Source organism: Trichomycterus rosablanca, chromosome 7 (genome assembly GCF_030014385.1).
Source record: "Trichomycterus rosablanca isolate fTriRos1 chromosome 7, fTriRos1.hap1, whole genome shotgun sequence".
Classification (NCBI taxonomy): Eukaryota; Metazoa; Chordata; class Actinopteri; order Siluriformes; family Trichomycteridae; genus Trichomycterus; species Trichomycterus rosablanca.
The window spans coordinates 6,197,108-6,219,184 of NC_085994.1; the positions used below are offsets into that span (position 1 = coordinate 6,197,108).

Below are 22,077 nucleotides of genomic sequence, written 5' to 3' on the forward strand. Positions count from 1 at the left end.
TCATATAATGCAATACCTGTTCACTCTTTTCATCTATTAAATATATCAAATTATTGTTTATTAAATTATTTAAAAAAAGAAGCAATACATTTGGACACTAAAATAATGTCATGTACATAACAGGTTGCATTTGTCTGAAACGACTACTACAGTCCAACATATCCATAACGATACCATGCTGACCTTGCTGGCTCTTTTTTCTGTTACCGTATCACATTGATCAAATCTCACTGTACACTTTGGAGAACAGCTTGAAGTGAAAGAGTTGTCTAAACAGCACAGCAACCAGACTGAGGTTATAAAATGTCTCTCATGTAAACACAAAACTGTCAGACTCTGTCAGATGTTCAGCCATTCCTCTCAGCAATGGGCCCAACAAACACAAGGTCTGACTGTATGGGGTAAATGTGTATTTATGTTCAGTAAGTAATGTATGTACACACAAAAAAGAACATGACCTGTACTATGAACTGATGACTTAAACACTCAAACACACTCACTCTTATTCAACATTTACTGTGATTCAACATTATCTGTGATTCAAGCTTGGCTTTAGATTATAGGTAGAAAAAATATGTATTTTTAATAGCAGATTTAAAGTGTGAATGAGTACCTAACACCCAACCCATCAGTGGTATTTAGCCCTCAGAAATTAATGTAGGCATACAGTAATATAGCAGTGCTGATGGATGGCAGTACTTACAGTTTTCATCTTGTGCGATGCACTGCAGTGGGATGCCAAAAAAGGAGGTATAACTGTCGTTGTACCAGACCAAAAGCTCTGTTCCTCGAGGAATGTCTATACAAGCCCGGTAGAAAATACACGATCTGAAAATAACATTTTACAACATAATTATGAGACAGAAAATAATCCAAGAACTCAGCTGAGCCAGTGTGGGTGAAGTAAAAACTATTAATTTAGAAATCATATAAACAACTATGTAACTACTTATCTAATGAAGAAACCTGTGTGTTATTTGCTGCACAGGATTGAATTTAATAATACAGTTGTAACCTGTATTCATTATATATAATCAAATACATCATGTACAAGATACACTGACCAGGCATAACATTATGACCACTGACAGGTGAAGTGAATAACACTGATTATCTCTTCATCATGGCACCTGTTAGTGGGTGGGATATATTAGGCAGCGAGTGAACATTTTATCCTCAAAGTTGATGTTAGAAGCAGGAAAAATGGACGAGCGTGAGGATTTAAGCGAGTTTGACAAGGGCCAAATTGTGATGGTTAGACGACTGGGTCAGAGCATCTCCAAAACTGCAGCTCTTGTGGGGTGTTCCCGGTCTGCAGTGGTCAGTATCTATCAAAAGTGGTCCAAGGAAGGAACAGTGGTAAACCGGCGACAGGGTCATTGGCGGCCAAGGCTCATTGATGCACGTGGGGAGCGAAGGCTGGCCCATGTGGTCCGATCCAACAGACGTGTAGCTCAAACTGCTGAAGAAGTTAATGCTGGTTCTGATAGTAAGGTGTCAGAATACACAGTGAATTACAGTTTGTTGTGTATGGCACAGCAAAAGGGGACCAACACAATATTAGGAAGTTGGTCATAATGTTATGTCTAATCGGTGTATATACATATTACAGAAAAGTTAGGACACCCTTAGATTTGTTGTTCTAGCAATGTTATGTTATTATTATTCCTCTCTCGTCTTTTTTATCAGAATACAACTATTTGTATGCAGTATTAAGAAAACTGAAATAAAATCAGAACAAAAGCTTCTGTAGGCTAAAGTAGCAAGTATTTAGTGTGACCTCTCCTTTACACTTAAGCAATAGCAGGAACCATGTCAAGGTTACTGCTGTGAAAAGTCTTCACATGAGTATTACATTCACATGTTGTTGAGTTTAATTTGACGCTTGATATTATCTATAAGACCAACTTTCAGTCTCATCAATCTATTTGTTTGTTTGTTTATTAGGATTTTAACGTCATGTTTTACACTTTTGGTTACATTCATGACAGGAACGGTAGTTACACAAGATTAATCAGTTCACACAAGGTGATATCGAACACAGTCATGGACAATTTAGTGTCTCCAGTTCACCTTACTTGCATGTCTTTGGACTGTGGGAGGAAACCGGAGCATCCGGAGGAAACCCATGCAGACACGGGGAGAACATGCAAACTCCACACAGGAAGGACCCGGACCGCCCCACTTGGGGATTGAACCCAGGACCTTCTTGCTGTGAGGCGACAGTGCTACCCACTTAGCCACCGTGCCGCCCATCAATCTATTTAAAATGCCAAGGATCACAGAATTTGACAGACATCAAATCATAAATTTCCATTTGGGAATTTGGAAAAGGCCAATCTCAAAGCAAAATTAGCAAACAAACTGGATACTCAAGATGTGGTATTCTCTGCAGTCAATCTCTGCAGTGCGGTGGTACTGAGCAGTTCAGGGTTAAGGGGATTATTTGAACATATTATTTATTATATAATCTTAATCATGTAAACCTTACCACTGAGCAACTATTACCCAATGGCATTGTGTTTTTGTGGTTTAACTTTAAATTTTTTGTGTGTTTAATGCGGAAAGGGTAAAAATAAATGATAAATGATAATAAGCTTCAGCGGTCTCTGCAGAGCTGTGGAGGCCTGTGAATTTTATTAATTTCTTTCACTAAGACACCAAAATAAGACATGGGCCTAGACTATAAATCAAAAAATATCATGACCCACGAGAAAAAAAAACAACAAAAAAGAAAGAAATAAAAACACACTATACCATGTACTTTATATCCTTGTAACAGTTCATCTCTCAGTGTGGCTTCACTTAACATAAACACTGGTGCATGCAAATAAATGTACTCGGACTAAATGACTCAGTTGGCTGCTGAAAGAGGGCTGTTTTTGGAGCGATGGGTGGTCCTGCGCACTTTTTAAGGAGGTTGAACAAGTGTAAATGAACACCATCTCTTACAAGGCTGCTGTCACTTTTAAAACGTGCACAGAACTCTGCACCGGCCGGCGACATCAAAGGCCATTTTTTCTCCTCGGTCTTGGATAACATTTCCAGCGCTGACATGTATTTAGTATTGTGGTTGGATGAGTCATAAAGACAACGGTGGGGTGTCCCCGGTGCAAGCGAAGTAAAGTACATGCCAGTGGACATTATTGTCAAGGCAAAACAAAACAGCCAGCTCAGACCTGATAAATCATGAGCCGCTTTGAAGAGAATTCCATTTAGATATTGCAAATCATAACACACTGAACTAAATCCAGCTGACGGAGAGGACATTCCACTGCACTGCATCGGCTGAAAAAGTCCACACAGCTTGCTCTTAATGTATAGTTCGTGTATAAACAATAGTACTGTATATGAAAGAAAGGAGTATCACCCTCTACAGTGCACCTACTTAAAGCTCTTACAGATTGCCGGGCTTATCTGTGAATCGACACCAGGCAAAGTACTGCTTAAGTACACACTTGAGACCCTTGAAAACAGAAAGTGACACTGTGTACAGCTTAATCCTTTAGCTGTTTGTATAGCTCATGAGTCCAGATTTCCTACTGACACAATACAGTCACCAAACCCAAACCTCAAACCACAATCAGAAACACAAAGTACCTGAGTGACTAGGAAAACGTGTGTGTTGTTTACTAGGATTATACACTGATCAGCCATAACATTAAAACCACCTCCTTGTTTCTACACTCACTGTCTATTTTGTCAGCTCCACTTACCATATAAAAGCACTTTGTAGTTCTACAATTACTGACTGTAGTCCATCTATTTCTCTACATACCTTTTTAACCTGCTGTCACCCTGTTCCTCAATGGTCAGGACCCCCACAGGACCACCACAGAGCAGGTATTATTTAGGTGGTGGATCATTCTCAGCAATGCAGCTAGTTTTTAAATACCGTGTCCACTCACTGTCCACTCTATTACACACTCCTACCTAGTTGGTCCACCTTGTAGATGTAAAGTCAGAGACGATCGCTCATCTATTGCTGCTTTATCAGTGGTCGCAGTGGCTGCCCATATTTTTGGTTGGTGGACTATTCTCAGTCCAGCAGTGACAGTGAGGTGTTTAAAAACTTCATCAGCATTGCTGTGTCTTATCCACTCATACCAGCACAACACACACTAACACACCACCACCATGTCAGTGTCACTGCAATGCTTAGAATGATCCACCACCTAAATAATACCTACTCTGTGGTGGTCCTGTGGGGGTCCTGACCATTAAAGAACAGCATGATTCCACAAAGCATGCAGAGAAACAAATGGACTACAGTCAGTAATTGTAGAACTACAAAGTGCTTCTATATGGTAAGTGGAGCTGATAAAATGGACAGTGAGTGTAGAAACAAGGAGGTGGTTTTAATGTTATGGCTGATCGGTGTTGCATTGATTAAAATTCATGAAATTCCAAGTCATAAATGATACACTTCATTACAACAGTTATGAATAGACCAGAATAAACAGGTACTTTTTAATCTGGATCATTGGACTGATTATAAAACTATTTTAGAATTTAATAAATAGTAAAACACATGCTACATGATAAGCTGCACATGATCCAAGGGATTAACATGCTTGAAATTGATTTGACTGCTTAAGGAGTTTAACAAGATAAACAAGAGCTACATTTAGGGCTTGTTAGGACATTGAAAATACTTAGTTTTATTGCAAACTTTATTAGAAAGGCAGTATAAATAAGACCAGCATGATAGGACCAGGGTGCTCATGTCTGTTGCAGTATCCCTTATTCTGCACTGACAGAAACACTAGACACTAGAGTTTCAAATAATAACCTGGTATTTTGGCAAATAAGGGGTCAAGAGCTTAACCTCTATATGTATATTACCTTACCTGTAAATCTCTTTAAATTTAATAAGAACTTTTGTCGTATAAATATATTTAAATGTCAGCTGTAGTGAGTATTTTTTTTTACCTGTACTGAACCACTGTCATGTTCTGTTCCCCACAGTGTCTGGCACAGCGGATGTACCTCATCCAGCTAGACTTGCTTGGGTCGTTGCCATCAATAAAGTGCTGTAACGTGCCCTCCTGGTCATAGATCTAAAAGACAAAAAGACTTTATGTTGGCGATTTTGTTTACAACCTTTGATGTATAAAAAACAAAGTGAAAATAGAATTCTAGCTTCTTCAAAGATTTTTTAGTGATGTTGACATAAAATCATAAATTTCCATTTGGGAATTTGGAAAAGGCCAATCTCAAAGCAAAATTAGCAAACAAACTGGATACTCAAGATGGGGTATTCTCTGCAGTCAATCTCTGCAGTGCGGTGGTACTGAGCAGTACAGGGTTAAGGGGATTATTTGAACACACACTAGTGTTACCAAATAATAAGAAAAGTGTAAAAATAAATGCAGGTATATGTGATAAGACTAGACTGTAATAATACAAACTACTATAAATATGCAGATAATTTGTTCTCCCATGTTCCCAGGAGCTCTGCACTGGGAGTTGGGGTGCACTACAAATATTTGATAATAAGCTTTAGCGGTCTCTGCAGAGCTGTGGAGGCCTGCGAATTTTATTAATTTATTCACTGATTGAATTTTTCAGCATCTTAATTTCTTAAGATGCAAAAAAATGTTTGTCTAGACCTATAAATGCATTATTTTTTTTGTTAACTGGTAAAGGTCAGAATTGTCTACTGTGTATTTATTTTAACCAGTGGATTCAACCATTTATTTCGGCTACATCTATTATTTACAGGTACATAATATTTCTATCTATCTATCTATCTATCTATCTATCTATCTATCTATCTATCTATCTATCTATCTATCTATCTATCTATCTATCTATCTATCTATCTATCTATCTATATATATATACAGTGTATCACAAAAGTGAGTACACCCCTCACATTTCTGCAGATATTTAAGTATATCTTTTCATGGGACAACACTGACAAAATGACACTTTGACACAATGAAAAGTAGTCTGTGTGCAGCTTATATAACAGTGTAAATTTATTCTTCCCTCAAAATAACTCAATATACAGCCATTAATGTCTAAACCACCGGCAACAAAAGTGAGTACACCCCTTAGTGAAAGTTCCTGAAGTGTCAATATTTTGTGTGGCCACCATTATTTCCCAGAACTGCCTTAACTCTCCTGGGCATGGAGTTTACCAGAGCTTCACAGGTTGCCACTGGAATGCTTTTCCACTCCTCCATGACGACATCACGGAGCTGGCGGATATTCGAGACTTTGCGCTCCTCCACCTTCCGCTTGAGGATGCCCCAAAGATGTTCTATTGGGTTTAGGTCTGGAGACATGCTTGGCCAGTCCATCACCTTTACCCTCAGCCTCTTCAATAAAGCAGTGGTCGTCTTAGAGGTGTGTTTGGGGTCATTATCATGCTGGAACACTGCCCTGCGACCCAGTTTCCGGAGGGAGGGGATCATGCTCTGCTTCAGTATTTCACAGTACATATTGGAGTTCATGTGTCCCTCAATGAAATGTAACTCCCCAACACCTGCTGCACTCATGCAGCCCCAGACCATGGCATTCCCACCACCATGCTTGACTGTAGGCATGACACACTTATCTTTGTACTCCTCACCTGATTGCCGCCACACATGCTTGAGACCATCTGAACCAAACAAATTAATCTTGGTCTCATCAGACCATAGGACATGGTTCCAGTAATCCATGTCCTTTGTTGACATGTCTTCAGCAAACTGTTTGCGGGCTTTCTTGTGTAGAGACTTCAGAAGAGGCTTCCTTCTGGGGTGACAGCCATGCAGACCAATTTGATGTAGTGTGCGGCGTATGGTCTGAGCACTGACAGGCTGACCCCCCACCTTTTCAATCTCTGCAGCAATGCTGACAGCACTCCTGCGCCTATCTTTCAAAGACAGCAGTTGGATGTGACGCTGAGCACGTGCACTCAGCTTCTTTGGACGACCAACGCGAGGTCTGTTCTGAATGGACCCTGCTCTTTTAAAACGCTGGATGATCTTGGCCACTGTGCTGCAGCTCAGTTTCAGGGTGTTGGCAATCTTCTTGTAGCCTTGGCCATCTTCATGTAGCGCAACAATTCGTCTTTTAAGATCCTCAGAAAGTTCTTTGCCATGAGGTGCCATGTTGGAACTTTCAGTGACCAGTATGAGAGAGTGTGAGAGCTGTACTACTAAATTGAACACACCTGCTCCCTATGCACACCTGAGACCTAGTAACACTAACAAGTCACATGACATTTTGGAGGGAAAATGACAAGCAGTGCTCAATTTGGACATTTAGGGGTGTAGTCTCTTAGGGGTGTACTCACTTTTGTTGCCGGTGGTTTAGACATTAATGGCTGTATATTGAGTTATTTTGAGGGAAGAATAAATGTACACTGTTATATAAGCTGCACACAGACTACTTTTCATTGTGTCAAAGTGTCATTTTGTCAGTGTTGTCCCATGAAAAGATATACTTAAATATCTGCAGAAATGTGAGGGGTGTACTCACTTTTGTGATACACTGTATATACAGTATATATATATATATATATATATATATATATATAGATATATATAGATATATAGATAGATATAGATATAGATATATATAGATATATATAGATATATACTGACAAGGCATCACATTATGACCACTGACAGGTGAAGTGAATAACACTGATTATCCCTTTATCACGCCACCTGTTAGTGGGGGGGGGATATATTAGGCAGCAAGTGAACATTTTATCCTCAAAGTTGATGTTAGAAGCAGGAAAAATGGACAAGCGTAAGAATTTAAGCAAGTTTGATAAGGGCCAAATTGTGATGGCTAGACGACTGGGACAGATCATCTCCAAAACTGCAGCTGTTGTGGGGGGTTCCCAGTCTGCAGTGGTCGGTACCTATCAAAAGTGGTCCAAGGAAGGAACAGTGGTAAACCGGCGACAGGGTCACGGGTGGCCAAGGCTCATTTATGCACATGGGGAGCAAAGGCTGGCCCATTTGGTCCGATTCAACAGACGAGCTACTGTAGCTTAAATTGCTGAAGAAGTGAATGCTGGTGTTGATAGAAAGGTGTCAGGATACACAGTGCATTGCAGTTGCAGGGCTGTTTTGGCAGCAAAAGGGGGACCAACACAATATTAGGAAGGTGGTCATAATGTTATGCCTCATTGGTGTGTGTGTGTGTGTGTGTGTGTGTATATATATATATATATATATATATACGTATATACTATATATCATTATTGATATCACATTTCACACAATGCACAATATTAAGAAGTGCTAAACATTGTCAAGGGTTACATAAATGTCAACATAAACAGGGCACATTAAAGACACTTTATTTTCAATCACGGAAAGGCCATTTCAAATAGTGCAGGCTAAATTCATTCAGAAATTCCCAACATCTATATATGGGTCTCCAACCAGGTTTCAACATCTATATCTAGCACTATCCATCTAGCTCCTGGAGCAGGAGTAAGAAATCTCTGTCTTGTCACTGAAGCAGGGCTGGATGAATGAGATTTGGAGACCCTTCTGACCCCACTGAATCCCTGACAACCAGTTTGTCTGCACTCATTCCCCTTTTTTATCCTCATGTCTTTTTAGTGAACCTCCACCGCCTCTGACAGCATGATAGAATGCTTGGGCACTGCTCACAGCAAAGCAGTTTGTTACACAAGCCCTGAGCCCAACCTTCCAGCTGCTTTACTGAAGAGAGACAATTTATTAATGAATTGTTTAGCTCTGTCTGGACGTGTGTATTTATTTCATTTTAATTTAGTGCAGTTTTGTTTAAATAGTGTGTTTAACAATAGATTTTCTCACAAAGCAGCTTTACAGACCCCCCAAAAAACAAGCCCCCAGCAGTTTCCTTAAACACATAAAAAATGCATATACATAATCTCTGAAAAAAGATGATTATTATTTAATTGACAAAACATATTGTTGTGGGAGATAGCTGTCAATCAGTTCAAAAAGAACATTTCTTAATGCAACTGCAAATAATTTAGGTATTTTACCATCCACTATATAAAATAATGTGAATAGCTTTAGGGAATCTCAGTTAGTGAAGAAATTGCAGTCCGTGTAGGCAAGGGCATAAACCACTGTTAAATGTGCTTGACCTTTGAGCCCTCAAACAGGATTACATGAGATTTATTACTGAGATAAATATAGCCATGTGGAATCAAAAGTTTTTCGGAAATCTGTTGTAACTATACACAGTCCATCGCTGCATCAAGAAATGCCATTCGAAACACTGTATTGCAAGGAGAAAATCTAACATAAATTCTATATAGAAATGCAGTTAGAGAATAGAGTTTTCTAGGCCAACAATTAGTATATTTAGGTATTAACTAAAATTGATGACTGGTGTTATAGGTAGGTAGGTAGGTAGCTAAATTGCTCCACCCCTCATGTACTGTCTATTCACCAGTTACCTTAAACACCTGTGACCTGGTGCTGCCTTTTATCTGCTGCTATACTGAATCGTGCACTTTAGATCTGCATAAAGCTGCTGTAGTTCCTGTGCAATACTTGAATGTAAATGTAAATATTTAAAATTCCTATCTTAGTTATTTCTTCTAGTTTTTAAGTCTTAAGTTTTATTTTTACTAAACATAGTTTCTCTTGCTATTTATATTTTATATTTTATTATGTTTACACACACCGAGACCTGAGTAACTGCATTTCGTTCTAATCATGTACATGGTTTTGAATGACAATAAAGCTGAGTCTGAGTCTGAATCTGAGTCTGAGGTAGATCTATAGGTAGATTAACACACAATGTGTATGAAAAAAAATTACATAGCTGTAGCTTCAAACTAAATCCAACTTTCACAAGTATTTACTGTCTTCAGAGGATCCCAGTGGATTCTACACTTTCTAATATCTCTGCAAGTTCACAGACCTGCACACACTTAAACTGGTCTATATGAAAACAGCTGACAATGCATTTATTTTTTAGTCAAGTGGAGGCTGCGAATGGTGCTAGAGCTACCCCAGAATCACAAAAACAGCACATACATCATATAACAGTAAAACAACAGGGTTGTTTTCATTTTATAAATATTTATTTTCAATTCTTTACTCTAACATATGTTTTAATGCCTAAGCAAATACTACCTTTCTGGTTTTGACTCTCTGTAATAAATTTAAAACTTATTCCATATACTGTATATACATACACTGATCAGCCATAACATTAAAACCACCTCTTTGTTTCTACACTCACTGTCCATTTTATCAGCTCCACTTACCATATAGAAGCACTTTGTAGTTCTACAATTACTGACTGTAGTCCATCTGTTTCTCTACATACTTTTTTAGCCCCCTTTCATGCTGTTCTTCAATGGTCAGGATCCCCACAGGACCACCACAGAGCAGGTATTATTTGGGTGGTGGATCATTCTCAGCACTGCAGTGACACTGACATGGTGGTGGTGTGTTAGTGTGTGTTGTGCTGGTATGAGTGGATCAGACACAGCTGCACTGATGGAGCTTTTAAACACCTCACTGTCACTGTCGGACTGAGAATAGTCCACCAACCAAAAATATATCCAGCCAACAGCACCCCGTGAGCAGCATCCTGTGACCACTGATGTGTGTCTAATATAGTGGACAGTGGACATGGTACAACCATTGAAGAATGTGGTGAAAGCAGGTTGAAAAAAAGTATGTAGAGAAACAGATGGTCTATAGTCAATAACTGTAGAACTACAAAGTGCTTCTATATGGTAAGTAGAGCTGATAAAATGGACAGTGAGTGTAGAAACAAGGAGGTGGTTTGAATGTTATGATAGATAGATAGATAGATAGATAGATAGATAGATAGATAGATAGATAGATAGATAGATAGATAGATAGATAGATAGATAGATAGATAGGTAGATAGATAGATAGATAGATAGATAGATAGATAGATAGATAGACAGATAGACAGACAGACAGACAGACAGACAGACAGACAGACAGACAGACAGAGAGAGTTTGGTTTCAATTTAACATAATAGTGTAAAAGTCACAATTTCTATTTAATACTGAGACTTACTAAGTACCTTCTAAAAAAGGATTTTTGGAATCATGTTTCAACTTTGAGCCAATAACATTCTATATCTATCATTTTAGAAAATGAAAACTGGAGTCTTGTGAGCTACTACAAACTGTTAGTTCTTTGCCAATGTGGCATATATTGACGTTTGACTACTTAAAGATTTGGCCTTTTGTGTAATATGTGATAAATATATTTAATGGAATGATGGTATTTGAAATGTGGTATATGAAAATCTACCACTGTTATTCGGGGTGTACTATCAACACAGTAAATGTGTACTTTACACTACAATAAACACACATGGAAAAAGAATATCATTTCAATACTTTGTTTATAATCTGTGTTTTCAATTTCCTCTTGTTTCCAATTTTCTTATGCATGGAAGGTCCTCCTGATTTTCTGGCTCTCTTTCTCTTCCCTCTTTTCAGCTGGACGACGAAGCTCATTCAGACACATTGTTTCACTCAACAAAAATGTTTGTGGATTGGATTGTTTACATTACGCTCTTACTTCATGGCATTAAAAGATTATTTGTGTGAGGAATTGTATTTCACAGTCAAATGTTATACGTTCATCTGGGTTTCATCAGAAAGGAAAAAAACAGTGCCTGGATTTTCACCACAAGTCCACTACTGCATTCTGGATGTGTGTACCTCTCAAATCCATCTCACCAAACTACTGTGAGCTCTTGATGTTTTAAATAGAACATGGCACATGGTTTCATATAAACCTACTGTATTGTATAGTTTCACTGTGTGTACTGATTTTAAAACAGAAATCAGTGTGCTTGTATGTTGAGCTGTAGAAGTCTAATACAGCAAACCGAGGAGGAAAACCCACTTTGATTGATAGGCGCCATCGTGCCCTAATGCACTGAGGGAGGCATGTTGTTGAAGGCCTGAGTAAGAATTACTGTAAATGCCCTATAAAAGCAATTTATGTCATCATGGTCCTGCCTCTGCAACTGATAAAGCTCCAGCTGGTCCATACTCTAATTACAACCCAAGAGCTTTAGCAGCTACAATAAATTAAAGAGCACAAATTAGTGACAATTAGATAAAAGTAACATCAGATTTTTTTATTATTATTTTCAACATCAAACATTTTTGCCACTCATAGATGTACAGCTATAGACAGGTTTGCATACAGAAATCTTTGAATGTTCTTTTTCTGTAAAAAAAAATGACTGCAATGTGAAATGGTAAGAGATCCAATGTATAATATAAACTATAATGTACATTTTAACTTTGGGGAAGTTTGGGGAAGGTCTTTTATTCCAGAATGACTGTGCCCCTGTGCACAAAGTAAAATCCATAACGACGTTTGACACATTTCTTGTAGCAGAACAGAACCCTGACCTCAAACTTCTTGTCCAAGATTAGTGCCTGACCTCACAGTCCTACACAAACACTCCAAAATAGAACGTACCATATGCTCATGGCAAGCTGCCCACATACTTTTGGTCATATCATGTATAACCATATGTTAAGTGTGCTGTAAATGAATATATAATTCTGCATTTGAGTGACTTGGAAATAGCAAAAACTGCACTTGAACAAAAAAAGTCAGACTGGTCAGTCAGGTGGGAAACTGGATAACACACAGGCTCAATGACATGACCGCAATGTCATTAGGTAAAAGATCCAGAGTTGCTAAAGATAACATATGTATTATATACAGACAGTGGGACAGTGGTAGTCTAGTGCGTAGAGCTTTGGGCTATCAACTGAAAGGTTGAGTTTGAATCCCAGCTCTGCCATGCAGCCACTGTTGGGCCCTTGAGCAAGACCCTTAACCCTCTTTGCTCCAGGGGCACCGTACAATGGCTGACCCTGCGCTCTGACCCCAGCTTCCAAACAAACTGGAATATGCGAAGAAAGAATTTGTTATACTGTACATCTGTACATGTATATATGACAAATAAAGGCATTCTATATTCTATAAAACATAACCAATTTCTCAACTTTGGGGCAGTTTAGGGAAGGTCCTTTTCTATTCCATAATGACTGTGCCCCTGTGCACAAAGTGAGGTCCATAAAGAAATGGTTTGACACATTTCTTGTGGCAGAACAGAACCTTGACCGCAGTTGCTGATGAAAGCAGTTCATAAGTTTGAAAGCTAGTATGCTCATGTTCTATCTGTAGTGGGAGCATAAGACGTTGGGGTCACACACCAGGGCTAAAAACAATATAATGTCTGTGAAATATCTAGTTTGAACCACACATATTCGAAGTATAAGACTGGAAAGCTTTAGGTTATGACAATATAGCATAATTGAAAGATTTTCTAGTTTAGTGCAGCTAGCCAATGACGACAAAGTGCTTACTGTTTAAGAGGCAACGTGTGAAAGAAGACAACCTTTTTTCTCTTCTGTTTTTTCACACTATAAAATTAATTGCTGCATCCAGGAGCAATGCAAAAGTGACCCCTCTTACATTGATTTTTGGTTTGACTTTTCTTATTTTCCATTAAGTATGCTAATGAAAGCTTATAGTTAATGTTAGCTAATGTAAACTAATGTAGGTTTTCCAAGGCCACCCGCCTCACTATGTCACATAATATGCTAGGACAAGATCCTGCCACACTTGTGTGAAAAATGTTATTTAAATAGCTTATTATTTTTATTCTAGTTGCACTGACTGTTAATCATGTAAGGATTTTTAAAGTGGAATTCCATCTTGTATGTTTATGCTACATCAAGTGTTTCATGTCCACTTTTACACATTATAGTGGCTATTGCAAATTGTTCAAATCAAGTCAATATTGATTAATAAATAGTATCATACAATAAATCTTGCAAACTGTGTTGTGGGTATATACTTGATGAGCACCCAAATTAAATAAAAATTCATTTGAGTGCTTGTCAGATTAATATTAGTATTTAATATAATATAATATAAATTAGTATTTAATAATAGTCAACCATGCAGTATTTTCAATTCTTGTATTAGCACCCAAATACAGAATATTTTAAGATACATTTTATGACAAAATAGGACTAAAATGGCTCATTAACTGTTCATTGGTCACCTGTCATGCTGTCAATAAGAGATGTATTCATTTCTGATGATATCTGACCTTGGAATGTCTCTACATGCTAAACAACCTCCAGTATAATGACATATTACTTTATGGCGGAGGGTTGGTTGATTGCAGAAGCAAAAGTTGTCAATAGCTTTGGTGCAATGTGTCTATAACTCAGGAAGCAATCAATTTTGTAAATGATTGCAATAATCAGGCCATTTACCTCATTTATAAATCCCCTTGTACAGGATTTGAATGGTGCTTAACAGGTACTGATGTTCTGTAAGTCTAAGAGAAAAGTAGTCTCGATTTTAACCACATGAATTATGGCAGGCAGTTTACAAGACAAAAGGCATGTCAACCTGAATCTGAATCAAAATCTCATATTGAAAATGCTGCAGGGGAGGAATAAGAAACAGAACAGAGGAAAATGTCCTCCAGAGGAAATGAGCAAACAGACAGGACAAAAGAGAACAAAAACAAAATGAGCTGCTTTATACTCTGTATAAGCCAGCCAAAAAAATCTATTTTGTCTTTTTAAAATGGTATAAAATTCAATTAAATAGCCAAACCTTGCATGAAACCTCTGTAACCATCATAGGCTTAAAGCTGATGTACTTAAAGCAGAGTTTAGGTAACCTAGAAACTTTAAAATGTAAAAGGTTTATTTACATTAAACACAATTTTAAAAGAAACTGCTCCTGAATAAAAAATATTGAATGATTTAAAGAGAATTAGTTATTTTAAGGAAGCTAAGTGATTTTAGCTAAATCAAAAACATCCAAGTGAAAAGACTGAGTATATCCTATTGATGTTATCTTGCAGTGCTTTCCTCTGTACTCACATTCTTATAAGCTGCTCAGGCAGTGTGTAAGGAGTGTTATAAACTGCTAAGTACTATTTGTCCAACTGGGAAACTGCACTCAATGTCTAACAAAGTCATATATCAAAGTGGAAAATTATATATATATATATATATATATAGCCAGATGATACACACACCAATTAGGCATAACATTATGACCACCTCCTTGATTCTACACTCACTGTCCATTTTATGTGCATTAGTTCTACAATTACTGTAGTCCATCAACCTTTTAACCTGCTTTCACCCTGTTCTTCAATGGTCAGGACCCCCACAGGACCACCACAGAGTAGGTATTATTTGGGTGTTGGATCATTCTCAGCACTGCAGTGACACTGACATAGTGGTGGTGTGTTAGTGTGTGTTGTGCTGGTATGAGTGGATCAGACACAGCAGCGCTGCTGGAGTTTTTAAACACCTCACTGTCACTGCTGGACTGAGAATAGTCCACCAACCAAAAATATCCAGCCAACAGCGCCTTGTGGGCAGCGTCCTGTGACCACTGATGAAGGTTTCGAAGATGAACAGCAGCAACAGATGAACGATCGTCTCTGACTTTACATCTACAAGGTGGCAAGGTGGACCAACTAGGTAGGAGTGTCTAATAGAGTGGACAGTGAGTGGACATGGTATGTAAAAACTCCAGCAGTGCTGCTGTGTCTGATCCACTCATACCAGCACAACACACACTAACACACTACCACCATGTCAGTGTCACTGCAGTGCTGAGAATCATCCACCACCTAAGTAATACCTACTCTGTGGTGGTCCTGTGGGGGTCCTGACCATTGAAGAACAGGGTGAAAGCAGGCTAAAAAGGTTTGCAGAGAAATAGATGGACTACAGTCAATAATTGTAGAACTTCAAAGTGCTTCTATATGATAAGTGGAGCTGATAAAATGGACAGTGAGTGTAGAAACAAGAAGGTGGTCATAATGTTATGGCTGATTGGTGTGTATATATACAGTATATATATATGGGTTTCTGATGATCACCTGAAAAGTAGCACAGATCTGTGGCACAGACCTAATATAACTGACCACTCTTTTAATAAGACTATGGGTTAAAACAGACAAGGTTCAAGCATTTCCTGTCCATATAAAATTTAGCAGTCCTATGACATGACCAATTAGTGAATCATCTCTATCTACTCTGAAGATCATCTGGCTTACTATTACTCCTCATAGTAAAAGCTGGGTTATTAAAGATCTCTGTGTCCATCCTGTCTAGCCATTGATTGGGACTGGGGGTTCCTGTCACTGCCTTACTTACTGCTCAATGTCTTCGGACCGACATTTACGGCACACTGATTGGACCCTGTCACTGGCCAAATGCTGTAAATCGTCCTTGAACAGCTGCTCGTCGATAGCAGAGCTGTGGAGAGGGAAAGCGATAGATGGAAAGACACTGCGACTGAACCAGACCTGGCTGACAGTTGCTTGACCTGCTGTCCTTATTATGGCGAGTAAATCAGGGCCCTCCGGCTATTACACTCCGGGCTGAGAGAACCTTGGTCCCAGTGGCACAGGGAATGCTGAAAAAGTCAGTATGAGTCAGGAGTATGGAACACTTTGGGTAATGGAACTGGCATACCTTATCTGAGGAAACACTTGGCAGCCATGGGGTAAGACGGGGGCATGTAAATGGTAAGGCTGAAAGGGGGTGCAGTGAGCTTGCGATAGTGTTGCACTGTTATCTGTATGTAAAATGTTTACCTTTCAGCTTGTCCCATTAGACCAGTGCTTAAATGCACTGTGGTCTCTTTTTCCCATCAGCTGCTATGCAGGTATAAGATTAGTGTAATGCCCTTTACTGCATCTTTTTTATATAGCATAATTTTTATATAGCACCTTTATACAGCAGCAATTTAAAGTGATTTACAGGACAGAAATTACAATGTATTGTTCAGCTAGCCGATACCATTTGTTTGTTTGTTTACAAATTAAACAAACCCATAATTCTTATATTTTTACCAAGCAGCATTTTTATCTTACATTGAAATATACATTTTGGGGAAGGACTGTTCCTGATCCAGCCTGACTGTTCCCCTGTGCTAAAGTAGACATGGTTTGATGAGTTTGGTGTGGCCTGCATGGAGCACTAACCTCAACCCTATCAACCATCTTTAGGATTTGAAGCTCATAGTCAGATGTCTGCATACACACTTTTTCTCTCTATCTCAGCAAGGAACAAATATTATAAACAATCAAGTTTCACTGTTTATAAACACATTGCTTTATACACTGTGTGCCAGAATTTAAATAAAGCTGCTCCCATGTTAAAGGAATTACCACAGCAGACTTGATCTTGATGCCCTTCCTGATGTAACCCTTCTTTTTGGGCATGGACTGGTGCTGAGGGCACACTGACAAGTGCGCCTCTCAGTGGCTAGGCTGTTTCGGTCGCATACAGCCCCCATTAGCCAATCATGTCCATGCAGACGTCCAACCGGCTGAAAGCACCACTGGGATGTGAACCCTGGATCTCCAGATCTCAGCAAGAGTGGGCTATTGTACTTTACCGCTGCACCACACAAGTGCCAATAGAATATATAACTAGTCGAAAACCTGTTGTTATTAGTGTCATGGTTATTAATTTTAGATCTTATTATTCTTACTAATTCTTGTGGTTGGAAAAGTCTTTATTTTGTATCATAGACAAATATAGTAAATGAAAACAATCCTAAATCAACTCATAAAAAATATTGAAATCCAAACAAACAGTGGTGGTTATGCATATTCTCATTTCTCTCTTTGTCCTAGGAATTCAAGAGAGAACTTAATATGAGCAGGAAAACACTGCTGAGTATACATTCCAACATGTTTTACTACTTTTTAAACTGCTTTTAGCACCACTGTTGAATCTAATGTGGGAAACATGCCTTTAAAAAAGTATTTACCTTTCAGGTCCAGATACATTCAAATCAAATTTTACCCCCCAATCAAGATGCTTTCTCAAGGGAAATGGAGCATAAAATAACTTATGTGACAAATTATGGCGCTTTCAATGTCAGTGAACCGATGTTAAACAAGTAACCTCCTTTCTGGCACACAGAAAATAAAAATAATTATCCTGGCCTGTGGCCTAGGCACTTTATTATTACTGCTGAACACCCACCAGTGCCTGCCAGTGGTGATATCATTGTGGTCCGTATGTTCACACAATGATAGTTAATATAAGGGCATCGCTAGTGAACCTCTGACCACTAGAGGAAAATATTGATCCTATCAGCACCCGGCCTGAACAAGCTAAACTGAGTCCAAATATCCAATATTTATGTGTAGTTAAACTCTACGTCTATAGACATATCTATGGCATTTGAATGGTCTTACATGAATAAGTATTTTAATAATGATATATTGTTTTTGCATATTATAGACTGATTAACCACACATAACTTGCCATTTAAATGTATTTGGCTGTGTAGTGCATTTATTAACTTATGTTTATTAACTTACATATATAAAATCATCCTCAGAAATAGAACTTAAATTTAAAAACTACTAGTAAACAAACAAAACACAATTAAATAAGTGATTGTTTCAGACATACAATATGTATGATGGTTTTAACTAATAATTCAACAGATTCAGTTCTTCATTAAATGAAAATTTACTTTAACTCCTCCACACATCAATAGTCTTTATCGTTGCAAACTACTGCAAATACAAACCATGTGTATACAGGGAATAAAATCCCCTGCGTAGTGGAAGTCTACAGGAAAATATTTATATGGGACACTGGGCTCAATTTCAGGGGTGGAATTTATAGAGAATAAACACGGCTGATTTGTACAGTATCAACAATGTGTTCTAAAAGCAGCAAGCATTTTATTTGGTCAAACAAAAAACTTTGGGGAAGACATTTCACACATCGGTCTATAAACGACCTCTGTCATCTTTTAGTCTGCTAGAGTTATGGGCTGCAAATAGCATAAAACTACAACATACATGGAAGAAAAAACGTCTCAAGAAATGGAGCCTAATGAAATTCAACTGCAGAAATATACATTGATTAGGCATAACATTAAACCACCTCCTTGTTTCTACACTCACTGTCCATTTTATCAGCTCCACTTATCATATAGGAGAACTTTGTAGTTCTACAATTACTGACTGTAGTCCACCTGTTTCTCTGCATGCTTTGTTAGCCGCCTTTCACCCTGTTCCTTAATGGTCAGGACCCCCACAGGACCACCACAGAGCAGGTATTATTTAGGTGTTGGATCATTTTCAGCACTGCAGTGACACTGACATGGTGGTGGTGTGTTAGTGTGTGTTGTGCTGGTATGAGTGGATCAGACACAGTAGCACTGCTGGAGTTTTTAAACACATCACTGTCACTGCTGGACTGAGAATAGTCCACCAACCAAAAATATCCAGCCAACAGCGCCTCGTGGGCAGCAATAGATGAGCGATCATCTCTGACTTTACATCTACAAAGTGGACCAACTAGGTAGGAGTGTCTACTAGAGTGGACAGTGAGTGGACATGGTATTTAAAAACTCCAGCAGCGCTGCTGTGTCTGATCCACTCATACCAGCACAACACACACTAACACACCACCACCATGTCAGTGTCACTGCAGTGCTGAGAATGATCCACCACCTAAATAATACCTGCTCTGTGGTGGTCCTGTGGGGGTCCTGACCACTGAAGAACAGGGTGAAAGCAGGCTAAAAAAGTATGCAGAGAAACAGATGGACTACAGTCAGTAATTGTAGAACTACAAAGTGCTTCTATATGGTAAGTGGAGCTGATAAAATGGACAGTGAGTGTAGAAACAAGGAGGTGGTTTTAATGTTATGGCTGATCAGTGTATATATGTGTGTTTTTTGAACATCAAGATACAATATATTTTTGTGATGTAAAATAAGGATTACCATTAGTATTAGCTGATTAGCAGTTAATAATTACATCATCATACCTAACAGAGATATTGATTTTACCTGCATTCATAACATCCTCCACCATGCTACATGGAAAAAATAACAGTATTGAATCACATGTAAATAGTGTAAAATTACTGGTTTATACTGGTTTATACTTATAGTACAAGTTTTAAATAACAAGCTTACTTTTATAGCTCTTTTACAACAAACCAGTGGATTTCTTTTTAAACAGTCCAGCACATGCTCTCAGTAAACGGTAATGAAGTGAAGTGATCTAATTACTCAGTGATCTACTGAGACACCATTTCTCTGTACTTTTTCAAGACTCCTACTTAATTTAAAACTAAGGAGTCTTAAAGAAACAGTTCAGCATTTAATTACAGTCTAGTATTTTAGATAGACAGCAGAAAACACAGCCATCAGACTTTTAATGATCTCTAAACCAAGAACTATTTTACCCTTTTTAACCTTAATAACAAATCTTTTAATGCCCACACTAAATAGTTTAACATAGAATAATGGGTTCATTTCTTTTTCTTGCCTACCTCAGTTCTGTTTTAGCTGCAGGAATTTTAACAGCCCTTCCCCGGCCAAGCAAGTGTTTAAAACGGCATCGCACAGAACGTATATAACAAGTAATAGTGTTCCGTTCTGTCTGTGTGGACCTCTTCAACAGCAGCCTGTATTTGGATGAAGCAAACTGCCGCGCACCAATAACAAACTTTCCATTCTACATCAGTATCTCAAAAATAGGCTTCTCATGTCAGTCTTGAGTTTTTAGTTTGCACTGATTTATGACCTTAAAGATCTGCTCTCATAAAGTGGCCCCATAACATGCAGGAAAAACACTGTATTCGTCTTAAGCTATAATTAGAGAATCTAAAAAGGGATCGCTTGTAAATGTGTCTGAGTAAGAAGGTTTATATCTCAGATGTAGCACAGTTCTGAATTCTTAAGTGAATGGCATTTCAAGCTTCCAAACTCTCTCTCTCTCTTTCTGTTGCCTCTTTCATTGGTTAGACATCTCTGAGAGCTGTGACCTTTATTTCTCTGTGTATTTACTGGGTTTATCATCCATCGTCTCACCATTCTACAGTGGACACATTTTGCGCTGTTTGCAACTTAAAACTGCTGTATGTATGTAGCCTATGGGGATTTAGGCATATATTAACAACTAACAAGAAGGATTTTCCAGTTTGAATCACAGGCCTGGCCGAGTGCTCAAACAGGCACAATTCGCTGTGCCCGTGGAAGGGGTAGGTTGAACAGGTTTCCTTGGCACTGTACAGTCTCAATTTCTGCTGTCTGGTCAAGGCTTCTGTACTAGTGTTGGAGTATTTGCAGAGTTCATAACAAGGCTGTCTGTTTTCAGTACTGTTCTCTATTTGCATGAGGGTGGTACAAGCAGCGAGAAGAACTGCATCAGGGGAACTGGCAAAAATTACCGGGGAACTGCCTCAAAAGCCCAATTGCTCATGCTCACTTTTAACTAATATTTAGGACTGTACAGGATCACTCAAATCAGCAAGTTGCAAAGTGTAATCTACATGTTTTATGACTAGATGCTGCACTTTTATATGTCTTTATTTTATTATATTTATATTTAGATATTTATTCATTATTAACAAATTGATGTATGCTGGTTAGGGAAGTTGTGGGTCCTTGGACAGGGTATCAATCCACTGCAGGATGACACTTTTTCATTTACTAAGTCACGTAGAACTAGGAGCAATTGATCACAGCAAATTGACCTTACATGTTTTTAATAGGTTAGCAGAAACTGCCTGAAGAAAACCAAAATTGACACAGAGAGAACATGCAAAACTCTTTACAGAGATCACCTAAAGTAAAGATTGAACCCTGGACAATGGACGGCAGCCACTCTACCAGCTACACCAACATGCCACCCGGAAAAGTTATTATAAGGACTGTTGCATAATGAATGTTACATTTATCTGAGTTAGGTCAGTTATAATTGGTTAGATAAGATATTGGGAACCAAAAAATTTTTTGTAGAGACGCCTAAGAGGGGCATTTCTGGTGCAGACAGAGGGTCACTGGCGGTGTAACATGCTAAATCTGGCAGTTGCACCTAGGGATGCAACACAGGCTCAAGATTTGTTGTTCTTTATATTTGTAATTTGACTGTCCTGCCTAATTTCCGTTTATTTATTTATTAGGATTTTAACGTCATGTTTTACACTTATTGGTTACATTCATGACAGAAACGGTAGTTACTTGTTACACAGGATTCATCAGTTCACAAGGTTATAT

General features: G+C 38.4%; 1 protein-coding gene across 1 annotated transcript in view; it reads right to left on the bottom strand.

The window, feature by feature from the left end:
• prdm6 (PR domain containing 6) overlaps positions 1-22,077 on the bottom strand; it is a 42,486-nt gene that overhangs the window by 15,381 nt on the left and 5,028 nt on the right. Inside the window, exons 3-4 of the mRNA XM_062998311.1 lie at positions 4,933-5,060; positions 704-828 (exon numbers count right to left, since the gene is read on the bottom strand). Coding sequence (XP_062854381.1) covers positions 704-828; positions 4,933-5,060 — 253 coding nt within the window. The remainder of the gene's footprint in view (positions 1-703; positions 829-4,932; positions 5,061-22,077) is intronic.